Here is a 14,177-nt window from a genome sequence, read left to right on the forward strand (position 1 = left end):
AAACTTTGCACACACGCCAAAAGTGGTGAAAATTTACATCTGATACAGGTTTCAGAAGTAGGTGTGGCAAAATGGCTTGATAGTGCCACCTATAATATTTCAACGAACTGCCCCTCGAGCTGTTTCACATACATGTATGAAATTTGATAGACACGTAACACACCAATACCTAGAAAAAAAGTCATTGAAATTCAACAGGAAGTCGTTATTTTGAATTTTCTCTGCAAGTTCTGTGCCATTTTAGGCGTTGTATTTAAATGAACCCCTGCTAGAGATTCAAACAGATTAACACCAAATTTGGTCAATGTAGTCTAAAGCCCTCTGAGACATTAAATTGTTAAGATCTTGAGTTTTCGCTGAAGGGTGTGTGTGGCGGCATGACTAACTTTGATGTTTCGCCATGAAACAGGAAGTTGTTATAATTCAGGCATACAATGTCTGATCTGCACCAAAATTCACATGTTTGGTAAGAGTCCTGTCTTGAATACACGCCCATGCCCATATTCAGTTATAGTCATAGCACCACCTGCTGGCAACAGGAAGTCGAATGTGTTATGCTCTAACAAACTCCTCATAGAGATTTAATGACATCAACATTATATTTGGTCAGTCTAATCCAGGCGTGCCCAACCCTGTTCCTGGAGATCTACCTTCCTGCAGAGTTTTGTTCCAACCCTAATCAAAAACACCTGTCTGTAATTATCAAGTGCTCCTTCAGATCCTAATTAGCTGGTTCAGGTGTATTTGGTCAGGGTTGGAGCTGAACTCTGCAGGAAGGTAGATCTCCAGCAACAGGGTTGAGCACCCCTGCTCTAATCTAAAGGCCTTTACCATGTTAAATTGCGAAGATCTTGAGTTTTTGTTACAGGGCGTGTCCGTGGCGGCCTGACAAAGTTTGATGTTTCACCATGTAAAAGGAAGATGTTATTACTCAACCATACAATATCCGATCTGCCCCAAATGTCACACGTTCAATATCCTGGACTGAACACATCTGAAGGCCAATATTCAGTTAAAATCATAGCAACACCTGTTGGCAACGGGATATGTCATGCTTTACACTAACTCAAACATACCATGTTCAATCTGCACCAATCTTAGTATATTTGATTAAAGTCCTGGCTTGACGACATAAACCTGCCAATATTGAGTTATAGTCATAGTGCCACCAGCTGGCAGCAGGAAGTTTGGCACATAAATGACCAGGTGGCGGTGAGTCTGGGAGCGAGGGCCCTTTCAACGCTGCTTGCAGCTTTAATTTCACAAAGTATTCTTGAAGCCTCGAAGTTTTGGAATAGACTAAAAAAGGAGGGACAAAAAAGGTTTCATAAAATGTTTTCATTTGTGTTTAAAGAATGAATGAAAGTCATTCAGGTTTAAAAAGACATGAGGGTGAGTAAATGATGACAGCATCTTCATTTTCGGATGAACCAAATGAATAGTTCATCCAAAACTTATGTCATGTATTCACCCTCATGTTTTTCCAAACCTGAATGACTTTAGTGTTTTAATGAAACATTCAAAACAACACCAGACCCCATTGACTTTAAAGGAACACTCCACTTTTTTTTAAAATAGGCTCATTGTCCAGCTCCTCTAGAGTTAAACAGTTTTACCGTTTTCAAATCCATTCAGCCGATCTCCGGGTCTGGCAGTAGCACTTTTATCATAGCTTAGCATAGATCATTGAATCTGATTAGACCGATAGCATCTTGCTCAAAAATTACCATATATAATGATGATATTTTTCCTATTTAAAACTTGACTCTTCTGTAGTTACATTGTGTATTAAGAATGACGGAAAATGAAAAGTTGCGATTTTCTAGGCTGATATGGCTAGGAACTATACTTTCATTCCGGCATAATAATCAAGGAGCTTTGCTGTCGTACCTCAAAGTGACTGGCACCCATGGTACGGCAGCAAAGTTCCTTGATTACTTTTCATTTCTTGTCCATCTTTGTACACGATGTAAGTACAGAAGAGTCAAGTTTTAAATAGGAAAAATATCGAAACTCATTGGTCATTTTTGAGCAAGATGCTAACTCAACTGTTTAACTTTAGGGGAATTGGAAAATTAGCCTGTTTTCAAAAAAAGTGTAGTGTTCCTTTAATTATATGAAGAAGGAAAACACACACACACACTTTTGTGTTTTTAACAGAGCTGGGAAAAACCCCCATCAATAACCCAGATGCTTTTCCTTGGTTAGTTGGTCATTGTGTATTTATTTATTCTTTCACTCAGCATCACACTTGCATTTTTGGCAATATTGTTTGGCCCAACTGTGTATATAGAGAACTTAAGCATACATGTGGGATACTGTTTACTTTAGTGTGAAAATACAGAAATTAATGGCTTACTGTTGTCTCTCAATTCAGAAAAGAAAACACTGTGTGCTTAAGGCTATGGCAAATTACTGTCATACTGTAAAAGGAAGAAGCACTTCCTGGTAATAAAAACGCATCTATGTAAAACTTTCTGAAGGCTGGTTTTGAAACTTGTACTGGTTTTCAACTCAAGAGTAGTGACTATAAATGTCAAGCGAACGTATGATATCCACCTGTTATATAGGATAAAATGAGTATCTGAAAACTACATGACCTTAAGATACTGTAACTGGTGTTTCTACACACGGCTAGATGCTGTGATCTATCTCCACCGCCCAACACGTCCTCAAGACCGGCCCTGAAGAAACTGCACTGCCCTCATCTAACAAACAAATCTAGTGATGATACATACAGCACTGCTGTCCTGAGCGTTGTAACATAACTCGAAGAAAAAGGTCAAAAAGACACATACATTATACACTGTGGGTGAAAAATACTTGCTCACGTCATTAAAAAAACAACTGGAATGCTAGAAATGGCCTTGTGTTTCTGTTCATACGCTTTCACTTCCTGTGTTTCAACAGCATGAGCTGGACAGAATCACATAAGTCTCTCAATAAGTAAATCCTCTTTAGGAAATATCATCTTCACCGCTGGTCCACCATGTGTAGTGTCCATGACGAAGGAAGGGCGAAGTCCAGGATTCTCTGCATGGCTCTCTCCACTGTATGTAGTCTATGAGTAGGAGAAGGCTTATGGGTAGTGTAAGGCAAGGGATTGAGGAACAGTCTGAAAATGGCTTTCCCATTCAAATCTTGGGCCAAATCCCAGTAATCACGGGCTTTCCATGCCCCCCTACCGTTTGAATAGTAGTCCTCAAGAGTCTTAAATACTGACCTTTAAGACATTTGGGAGAGTGTGTAGATTGTAAACGGAGTGGATAACTGGGCTGAGTGTCACTTGACCCCATGCTCTTGAAGATTAATACTTATTGGGTAAGGAGGCATGGAAAGCAATCATAAGGAGCCTTGGGACAAGATTGACTCAATGTCTCAGCATGCTATGTCATATCCTCGTCCTCCGAGCAGTAGTCCCGTCCCTGTAAATACAGGAGTAATATTAAGGGAAAGTACCTCTGAAAAAACACCAGACAGGCTAGATTTTCACATTTTATGAAAAACCTTCTGCTCATACAAAACTTGCTACTGCAAGGTGTTCTGTTCTGAGTGTTTTTAGCACATCACTTTGTGGTTGCTAGGGTGTTCTGGGAGGCTGTTGGGACCAATTCAAAAGAGCCCACCTCAAAATCCCTGATATTCTGGTCCCTTTGTCTTCCAGGCAAATATCGTAAGTAAAATGCATTAGAAAAGCACAAACAGTGCAGGATGAACTGCATGCCATATTGTTTTACTCATGGTTAAGCTGAAAGTACACTTATATTTTGATGAAAATGCCTAAGCCCAAAGTATACTTAGGCTTTTGCGCAAACACATATACTTCAGTTTTTACTCAAAGGCTTAAGCTCAAAGTATAGGCCTACTTCAGTTTTTAAGCAAAATGTCTAAGTATACTTTAGTTTTTACGCAATCACTTAACTTCAAATTACACTTCGTTTTTTTACACAAATGTTTAAGCTCAGAAAATACTTTGGTTTTTACACAAGCGCTTAAGCTCAAAGTATACTTCAGTTTTTATGCAAATGCTTAAGCCTAAAATATACTTTGGTTTTAACTCAAAATGCCTCAATATACTTTGGTGTTTATGCAAAAGTTTAAATCCAAAGTATACTTTGGTTTTTACGCAAACGCTTAAGCTCAGAAAATACTTCGGTTTTTACGCAAACATTTAAGCTCAAACTATACTTCAGTTTTTTACGCAAATGCTTAAGCCTAAAATATACTTTGGTTTTAACTCAAAATGCCTCAGTATACTTTGGTGTTTATGCAAAAGCCTAAATCCAACGTATACTTCGGTTTTTACACAAACGCTTAAGCTCAATATATACTTCGGTTTTTACGAAACATTTAAGCTCGAAGTATACTTTGGTTTTAACTCAAAATGCCTCAATATACTTTGGTTTTTATGCAAAAGCCTAAATCCAAAATATACTTTGGTTTTTAGGCAAGCACTTAAGCTCAAAGTATACTTCAGTTTTTACAAAAAATGCCCAAGTTTTTACAAAAACGCTTAAGCTCAAAGTATACTTGCATTTATGCAAAAGCTTAAATCTAAAATACACTTCGGTTTTTACACAAATGCTTAAGCTCAATATATACTTTGGTTTTTACAAAAACATTTAAGCTCAAAGTATACTTTGGTTTTTATGCAAAATGCCCAAGTATAATTCGGTTTTTATGTAAAAGCTTAAATCCAAACTATACTTCGCTTTTTACGCAAATGCTTAAGCTCAAAGGACAGTTTGGTTTTCACGCAAAAGCTTAAATCCAAAGTATACTTTGTTTTTTTATGCAAATATTTAAGCTCAAAGTATACTTTAGTTTTTACACAAACGCTTAAGCTTAAAGTATACTTAATTTTTTATGCAAATGTTTAAGCTCAAAGTATACTTTGGTTTTTACACAAACACTTAAGCTCCAAGTATATGCTAGAATTCACGCAAATGCTTAAGCCCAAAGTATACTTCGGTTTTTGTGCAAATGCTCAGTCAACGTACATTTCAGTTTTTACACAAACACTTAAGCCCAAAGTATACTTCAGTTTTGACACAAACATGTCAGTGCACAGACTGTCACAGAACAGGGAAGGCTGAAGTATACTTTGAGCTTAACACAAGCGCTCATCAACACAGCAGTCTAATGTTGTCTTAAGCAGTGACCCATCACAGTGTTGCCACTTGGACAAAATAATTTGTGCAAAAAAATTAAAGGCGGATGTGCGAGCTTAGCGTATAGAGTTTGGTGGTTAGAAAAACCTGGCTGCATGCGTACAGTACACACGTCACACACAGTGAACGCATACATTAGTGTAAAAACCAAAGTATACTTTGGGCTTTATGGTGTTGAGAAAACCTCTCATGAGCAATAGTGATGCTACTTCACACACCTTTTCAATCTTCTCATCCAGCATCCTGAAGAACTCCTGCTGGCTCTCTGAAGAGTGGATACTGAGGAACAATCAAGACTTGATGAACATCTCATTGGTATTGTTCTCACCGTTACTGAATACTTGTCAGTCAAGAACAGAAACCATACATGCGCTCACCTTATCTTATTACTATTCCCGGTGGCATCTTTATGCCTGCCCTTGTGCAAAAATGTGCTCTTTTCCTGAAAGACGGAAAAATGAATGTTCTCCGGGATGATAAAATGAATATCTGGCGATACATAAAACTATGTATTATGTATACTAATCTTTACCAAGTTCTCTTGGTTTCGTGTGTTCGTGCGCTCCTCTTCTCCATGCATATACTTCACCTTCTCAACTCCTTTCAGTTTGTACTCATCTACAACACAGAAAGAGTAAAATCTTAATCTGTTTAACTTTTGTATAATTCCAAATTACCAACAAGATTTACAGATCATGTACAAAAAAAACAGGAACATACCAACAACAATGTCCTTTATTTTATTTTATATTGACTTTAAGGTTGATATTTTAAGCACCAGAATAACAAGATGTGACTTGTCATCTGTTTAAAGGGCCGTTAAATCCAGGTTACTCCAGAGGGACCGTCTTTAATAACTGAACTGTAATTCACTTTGGATAAAAGCACCTGCTAAATCACCACTTGCACTAATAGGACTGTAAAAGCTGATTTGTAATAAACTCTATTCCCACTGCGAGACCAACGAGAGCTTCAAAATTATACCACTTGGTTCTCAAGTTCATTTAGACTCAATTTTTTAATACTGCAGCAGTAGAAATGATCTTAACAAGAATACAGCTGGGACACTGACCGGAGAAGGCATCTCCGTTGCTGTAGGCCTTACCCCGGCCCTCTTCATCACTGGGTACAGATGACAACTGCTTGGCTGAGGTGCAGCCCATCGCCTCACTTCCTCTCCTCTCCTTCCTGCATGGCACTCTCTACTGCACCTGACCCAACAAACACAGGCATGAGTTCACACAGAACTGCAGCAAAAACTCAAGCATTCAGTACTCAAATCAAGCAATCTACATAAACATACAATAACACAGTAGCATGTGGTCTAACGTGGAGCTTAGTCTATCTGTACTGTTATACGCTGAACTTCAATTTCATATCTGGGTGTGTCACATTTATGTTTCTTGCTCGTGCTGAGCAGCTGATATGAATTTGGGTTAATGGGACCCTGGTCTCAGCAGTGGATGCTGGTGCATTTCAACATCAGACGTTAGAAATGGTAGGATGAACTGATAAGTAAAAAACAGGTTTGTGAAGATTAAACACATATGAGGTTTCACGTGAGTCATACGAGTTGGAACAAAAAGTTTTGGACACTGAATCATTAATAATGTTATTGCACATAACTGCAGGTTCAGTTTACCACATTAACTATGGACAGCTGACAACCAGAAGAGGCTCAGGTTGTTTTCGAACACTAAAGTAGCTTCTTGTCTAGTCAGTCAATGACTGAACATTGTTTCTGTGTATGAACGTTCCTCCTAAGAAAACTAGTTTCGGGCAGGTTTCCAAGATACTGTAATGTCATATCTAATAATCTAAACAAATTCAAATGAGCTTAACCAGATATTGTATGGAGCTGAGATGGACCACTGGTATTACAATTAATGGAAAAAACTGAAAGAGCCAATAAAGAGGTGCAGAAACAAATCCTAAAACTTGGAAACAAGTTAGCATTTTTGAAGTCAATGTTTTTTTTCAACAAGGTGTTAAAATAAACTCAAAATATTTCGCTAACATCTGGTACGTAATCTCTGCAACACTACTATAGCAAAGACGGATTATTCCGAAAGTATTTTTTCTATTGAGGTCAAAAGTTTACATACACCTTGCAGAATCTGCAAAATGTTAATTATTTTACCAAAATAAGAGGGATCATACAAAATGTTTGTTATTTTTTTATTTAGTTCTGGCCTGAATAAAATATTTCACATAAAGGACATTTGCATATAGTCCACAAGAGAAAATAAGAGTTTTATACGCGTTATACTTAATGTGTTGTTACCTGACTGATCCACAACTATGTATTTATGTATATTTTTAGTAATAATTGTTCATGAGTCCCTTGTTTGTCCTGAACAGTTAAACTGCCTGCTCTTCTTCAGAAAAATCCTTTAGGTCCCACAAATTCTTTGGGTTTTCAGCATTTTTGTGTATTTGACCCCTTTCCAACACTGACTGTATGATTTTGAGATCCATCTTTTCACACTGAGGACAACTGAGGGACTCACATGCAACTATTACAGAAGGTTCAAACACTCACTGATGCTTCAGAAGGAAACACAATGCATTAAGAGCCAGTGGGGTGAAAAATTTTTGAATTTGAAGAGCAGGGTAAATGTAAATTTTGTCTTCAGGGAAACATGTAAGTATCTTCTATGGCTTCTGAAGGGCAGTACTAAATTAAAAAAATTGATATTTAGGCAAAATAAGAAAAATGTACACATCTTCATTCTGTTCAGAAGTTTACACTTAATGCATTGTTTTTCCTTCTAAAGCATCAGTGAGTGTTTAAACCTTCAGTAATAGTTGCATATGAGTCACTCATTTGTCCTCAGTGTGAAAAGATGGATCTCAAAAATCATACAGTCATGTTGGAAAGGGTTCAAGTGCACAAAAATACTGAAAAACTGAAGGATTTTTCTGAAGAACAGCCGGCAGTTTAACTGTTCAGGACAAACAAGGGACTTGTGAACAACTATCACTGTTGCACTCTATAATTTTGTAAGACTTTTTAATTTAACTCAATAATTTTAATAATACTGAATTTTAAAAATACAAGCCAATGAAATAACTACACTTTTATTGAAGGTAAAACTACAAAATATATTATTAAATATCCAAATATTATTTTTATTCAATTCTACGCAGCAGAATCAGATAATCCAAATAATTTATAGTCTTACAAAGCTTCTGTTTTATATATTAAACCTTTTCATTTTAACTTGAGCATTTTGTACAAAAATGTATAATGAACACTAATGGGTGGTGCAGCACGCCATACATTTTCGGCTAATATATTTTCGGTGCATCCCTAATCATTTATTGTCAGATTTTTATAACTAATTCGAAAAGTGTGACCTTGGACCACAAAACCAGTCATAAGTAGCACTGGTATATTTGTATATTTTTGGGTCAAAATTATCGATTTTTCTTTTATGCCAAAAATCATTAGGATATTAAGTAAAGATCATGTTCCATGAAGATATTTTGTAAATTTCCTACAGTAAATATATCAAAACGTAATTTTTGATTAGTAATATGCATTGCTAAGAACTTCATTTGGACAACTTTAAAGGCGATTTTCTCAGTATTTAGATTTTTTGCACCCTCAGATTCCAGATATTTAAATAGTTGTATCTCGGGCAAATATTGTCCTATCCTAACAAACCAAACATAAATGGAAAGCTTATTTATTCAGCTTTCAGTTGAAAATGACTTACGACTGGTTTTGTGGTCCAGGGTCACAAATGTCATTGAAATGGAAGTTTGGCAATCAAATTTGCATTTTGGTATTTCCCAGAATCTCAAAAAGAAAAACAAAAAACCAAAAACAAAACACAAAAATCTGATATTGTTTATACTCATCATCACATTTTTTTTTTTTTTTTAAATGTCTTCAAATAGAGTTCTTTGGCAAGAAGACATTTCAGCCATACAAATTTTACATGTTGCTCCTCTAGCATCATTTTTTGTTATGGTTACCTCATGGGTTGTTGACATTACTGCTGTTACAGCTGACATGTTTACCTGTAATTTATTCACAGTTAAAACACTTAATCTTAGAAGCTCTAATTAAACATCACCATTTCGGGCAACAATTTCGGCCCTCCAAAACTGCTTTGGCCAAAACAGATGTTTATTGTTCCTGCCATAGCTGAACATTTTCAATTGGACTCCCCCACTGACTTTAATATTATAGGTACTTTTTAATGTTCCACCATTATCATTTTTGGAAGAACTATCCCTTTAAATGTGTAAATACTACCATAGCATTCTCCCATAATCTGGCACATGTATATTATATATACAGGAGGTACATTTTGTAAAGTGGTCATCAGCTCTAAAAAAACAATTGGTCTGGTAAGAGCAGACTTTTATAATTGCTGGAAGACGTCATTTCTCGTGCATGCGAATCATCCAATCAGAACACACATGCAGCACGTCCAGCTGGAGCCTCCCGCATAAAGGGCCCTTGTGTGGCATCAAAAGAGCTGCGAGCAGTGGCAGCCAATCCAATGAGGCTGAACTAATCGCTCTCAGAGGTGAGAACCGTTACTCACACCACATACAAACCTCAGCGCTCAAAAACAAGTGACAACTGTTCCTATCGCATAAAGATGCGCTGTGATGCGGAGTTTACAGGGCGATACGTTTGTGCACGAAACATGAGCTAAGAAAAATAACCTGAAAGCAAAAAAAAAACATTAACAACAATCATCACAGAGCACGCATGACGATTTTTCTTCCGTAACTAACATTGCATCTTGTAGGAAGCGAGCGTTGTGGCCTAGTAGTGAACGTGCATCATAATAAACGCTTCATAACCAAATAATAAACAAACACACGACTAGCTGCGCTCCAGTTGCAGATCATCACGATCGCTTGCAGCCCCTAAATTGTTAATAATGCACGTTAAATCAAAGTGGACGTGATGTGATTTGTTGGTAATGTTCACCAGAACAGGACAACAACAATGGTCGCAACACAAAGATACGCCTCACTCGAATTCATGAAATTAGGAACACAGAATGAGATAAGGGCATAAGAAAGCACTTCATGCGGCTGAGCTTACCTTCAGCGCAGATGCAGAGTTTAATCGTGCTGTTCGTGATCAGGAAAAAGCGCTCAAGCGGGATCAGCTCAATACAGATCAGCCCACAGACGGGAATAATCGATACACCGTATAGTCGGACGAAACGATTAGTGTGCGCAGACGGAAGCACTCGAGCGCAGAGTTGTTCAACTGATGACAGATTTAAAAACATGATTTAAACAGGGGTTTAAAAAGCGTGACGTATCTTGTGAGACTGTACATTAGCAGTCAATAGGTAGTCTTTTCTGCTCACAAAGTCTGTGTTTATTTTATCCAGAGAACAGCAATATATATATATATATATATATATAATATATTTTAAAATGCAATTTATTCCTGTGATTTCAAAGCTGAATTTTTAGCATCATTACTCCAGTCCCATGATCCTTCAGAAATCATTCTAATATTCTGATTTTTTTTTTTCGTTTTCTTTGATAAATAGTCCAGAGAAATCTTTTGTAACATCATAAATGTCAATTTAAAGCATCCTTGCTCAATAAAAGTATTAATATATATATATATATATATATATATATATATATATATATATATATATATATATATATATATATATATATAGTGTGCAGAATTATTAGGCATGTTGATATTCTGGTCATATTTTTTTTTCCAAACACATTTTACCAATTCCAAACCACATCAGTCTTAATAACTACTGTTAATTTTGTATTTAATCATTTATATGTGATATATAATTGTCCATGAAGGCTGGAAGTGAAAACTCCTTATTTTCAGGTGTGCATAATTATTAGGCATGTTTTCTTTTACAGATAAAATGAGCCAAAAAAGAGATTTAACCCAGGCTGAAAAGTCCAAATTATTAAATGCCCATGAGAAGAATGCAATACTAATGCATTACAAGAATTTGCAAAGCGAAGGCTTGACCATTGGACAGCAAAATGCTTGTTGAGTCTGCATGGTGGAGAAGAAAAGATTCATGTTAACTGCAAAAGAATTAGGAATTAAGGTGAAGAATTAGGTGTGACACCATCAGGAACCATTTAGTCTCCAACGCCACCATTTTCCAGAACTGCAACCTACCTGGAGTCTTCAGAAGTGCAATGTGTCAGGTTCTCAGAGACTTTGCTTGGTAAAAAATCCTAAAAAATGCCCCTGACTTAATAAGAATAACAAGCTGACGTGTTGTGAAATACATGAAGACAGTTTTTTTTTTTATATAGGCTTTATAGACAGATAAGTTGAGAGTGATTCTTGAAGGACAAGCATCACATTCTCTTGTACCTCTGATTCAAGAATTTATCTTCCAAAATCTGGCAGTACGTTTTGGGAGTTCATGTTTAGTCTCCTGTCCTGAAAAGTCTGACTTGCAGAGACGGACTAAATTGAACTCCCAAAACTTACTGCCAGATTTTGGAAGATAAATTCTTGAGTCACTCTCAACTTATCTGTCTATAAAGCCTATAAAAAAAAAAAAACTGTCTTCATGTATTTCACAACACGTCAGCTTATTATTCTTGTTAAGTCAGGGGCATTTTTTAGGATTTTTTACCAAGCAAAGTCTCTGAGAACCTGACACATTTTGGCTCATTTTATCTGTAAAAGAAAACATGCCTAATAATTATGCACACCTGAAAATAAGGAGTTTTTCACTTCCAGCCTTCACGGACAGTTATATCTCACATATAAATGATTAAATACAAAATTAACAGTAGTTATTAAGATTGTTGTGGTTTGGAATTGGTAAAATGTGCTTGGGAAAAAAAATATGACCAGATTATCAACATGCCTAATAATTATGCACACAGTGATATATATATATATATATATATATATATATATATATATATATATATATATATATATATAGATATAGATATATATAGATAATTTTTTTCCAAAATACATATACTTATAATATATATACTGACTCCAAGCTTTTGAATTGTATAGTGTATGTTACAAAAGCTTTGTATTTCTGATCTTTGCATCTTTTTATTTGTCAAATAATCTTTAAAAAAAACTGTTTTAAATATTGATAATAATATTAATAATAACAGCAACAACAATGTTTCTTGAGCAGTAAATCAGAATTTTAGAATAATTTCTGAAGGATCATGTGACACTGAAGACTGTAACCAAAGTCTTCACACTCTAATATTGTAAGTAGGCCTATTATTTTTGTAAAGTATGGATACATCATAAATCATGCTTGTTTTTGTTTATTTTTTTACATTTTAAATTGACATTATATTACTGTATCTTGTATTATCGTTTATCAAAACAATTGTGAAGAAATGTAATATACATAATTCCCTTTATTATGTATATGATAAGATAATAAAGTTATGAATCTGAATTTCATGCTAAAAAAATAAAAAAATCAGTGTTATGTCCTTTAGGCACATAAAGGCCAGAAATGCAAACATTTATTGTCATTGTACAACCATTTACAAATTTTTGCTTATTTTTCTTGTCTGTTATTTTGTTTTATTTTTATTTTTTTTAAGGTTGGAATAAAAAAAAAAAAAAAAAAAAAAAAAAAAAAAAAAAAAAAGTGTTATAAAAAAATTAATCACTAATGATTGCAATTTAAAAAAAAAAAACAAAAAAAAAACAGTGCTGTTAAACAATTAATCACATCCAAAATCAGTTTTTGTTTACATAATATATGTGTATATACCGTGTATATTTATTATGCTTATATACATACACACACATACAGTATATATTTTAAAACTATTTACATGTATTTAACCTTTATTTTGGATGCAATTAATCGTTTGACAGCACTAATACATACATACAGTGAGTACGGAAAGTATTCAGACCCCCTTAAATATTTCACTCTTTGTTATATTGCAGCCATTTGCTAAAATCAAGTTCATTTTTTTTTTCTCATTAATGTACACACAGCACCCCATATTGACAGAAAAACACAGAAGTGTTGACATTTTTGCAGATTTATTAAAAAAGAAAAACTGAAATATCACATGGTCCTAAGTATTCAGACCCTTTGCTCAGTATTTAGTAGAAGCACCCTTTTGATCTAATACAGCCATGAGTCTTTTTGGGAAAGATGCAACAAGTTTTTCACACCTGGATTTGGGGATCCTCTGCCATTCCTCCTTGCAGATCCTCTCCAGTTCTGTCAGGTTGGATGGTAAACGTTGGTGGACAGCCATTTTTAGGTCTCTCCAGAGATGCTCAATTGGGTTTAAGTCAGGGCTCTGGCTGGGCCATTCAAGAACAGTCACGGAGTTGTTGTGAAGCCACTCCTTCGTTATTTTAGCTGTGTGCTTAGGGTCATTGTCTTGTTGGAAGAAGATTTTCGTCCAGGATATCCCTGTACTTGGCCGCATTCATCTTTCCCTCGAATTGCAACCAGTCGTCCTGTCCCTGCAGCTGAAAAACACCCCCACAGCATGATGCTGCCACCACCATGCTTCACTGTTGGGACTGTATTGGACAGGTGATGAGCAGTGGCTGGTTTTCTCCACACATACCGCTTGGAATTAAGGCCAAGAAGTTCTATCTTGGTCTCATCAAACCAGAGAATCTTATTTCTCACCATCTTGGAGTCCTTCAGGTGTTTTTTAGCAAACTCCATGCGGGCTTTCATGTGTCTTGCACTGAGGAGAGGCTTCCGTCGGGCCACTCTGCCATAAAGCCCCGACTGGTGAAGGGCTGCAGTGATGGTTGACTTTCTGCAACTTTCTCCCATCTCCCGACTGCATCTCTGGAGCTCAGCCACAGTGATCTTTGGGCTCTTCTCCCCCGATAACTCAGTTTGGCCGGACGGCCAGCTCTAGGAAGGGTTCTGGTCGTCCCAAACATCTTCCATTTAAGGATTATGGAGGCCACTGTGCTCTTAGAAACCTTAAGTGCAGCAGAAATTTTGTTGTAACCTTGGCCAGATCTGTGCCTTGCCACAA

The 14,177-nt window shown here is 36.1% G+C and overlaps 1 protein-coding gene across 2 annotated transcripts; it reads right to left on the reverse strand.

The window, feature by feature from the left end:
• Nucleotides 1–2,321: 2,321 nt before the first annotated feature.
• Nucleotides 2,322–10,363, reverse strand: zgc:55943 (uncharacterized protein LOC406337 homolog). Of its 2 annotated transcripts, none has more exons than XM_051094161.1 (6): nt 10,246–10,363; nt 6,244–6,382; nt 5,704–5,789; nt 5,549–5,613; nt 5,390–5,450; nt 2,322–3,425 (listed from the first exon to the last, which is right to left on the reverse strand). In XM_051094161.1, exons 2-6 carry the CDS (start codon nt 6,332–6,334, stop codon nt 3,387–3,389), a joined length of 342 nt encoding a protein of 113 aa, XP_050950118.1. In that variant the 5' UTR covers nt 6,335–6,382; nt 10,246–10,363; the 3' UTR covers nt 2,322–3,386. The 2 variants fall into 2 exon arrangements, with proteins under 2 accessions (XP_050950118.1, XP_050950111.1); XM_051094154.1 differs by lacking the exon at nt 10,246–10,363 and adding an exon at nt 6,475–6,851.
• Between the last annotated feature and the right edge of the window lie 3,814 nt (nt 10,364–14,177).

The sequence above is a fragment of the Labeo rohita genome, chromosome 2 (genome assembly GCF_022985175.1).
Source record: "Labeo rohita strain BAU-BD-2019 chromosome 2, IGBB_LRoh.1.0, whole genome shotgun sequence".
In the NCBI taxonomy this organism is placed as follows: domain Eukaryota; kingdom Metazoa; phylum Chordata; class Actinopteri; order Cypriniformes; family Cyprinidae; genus Labeo; species Labeo rohita.

Coding starts and splice junctions, on each gene's coding strand:
- zgc:55943 (XM_051094161.1), bottom strand. CDS start 6,334: ATGGGCTGCACCTCAGCCAAGCAGTTGTCATCTGTACCCAGTGATGAA. Junction 5,790..6,243: donor CAACGGAGATGCCTTCTCCG/GTCAGTGTCCCA, acceptor TCTGTGTTGTAG/ATGAGTACAAACTGAAAGGA. Junction 3,426..5,389: donor TGGATGAGAAGATTGAAAAG/GTGTGTGAAGTA, acceptor CTGTATTTACAG/GGACGGGACTACTGCTCGGA.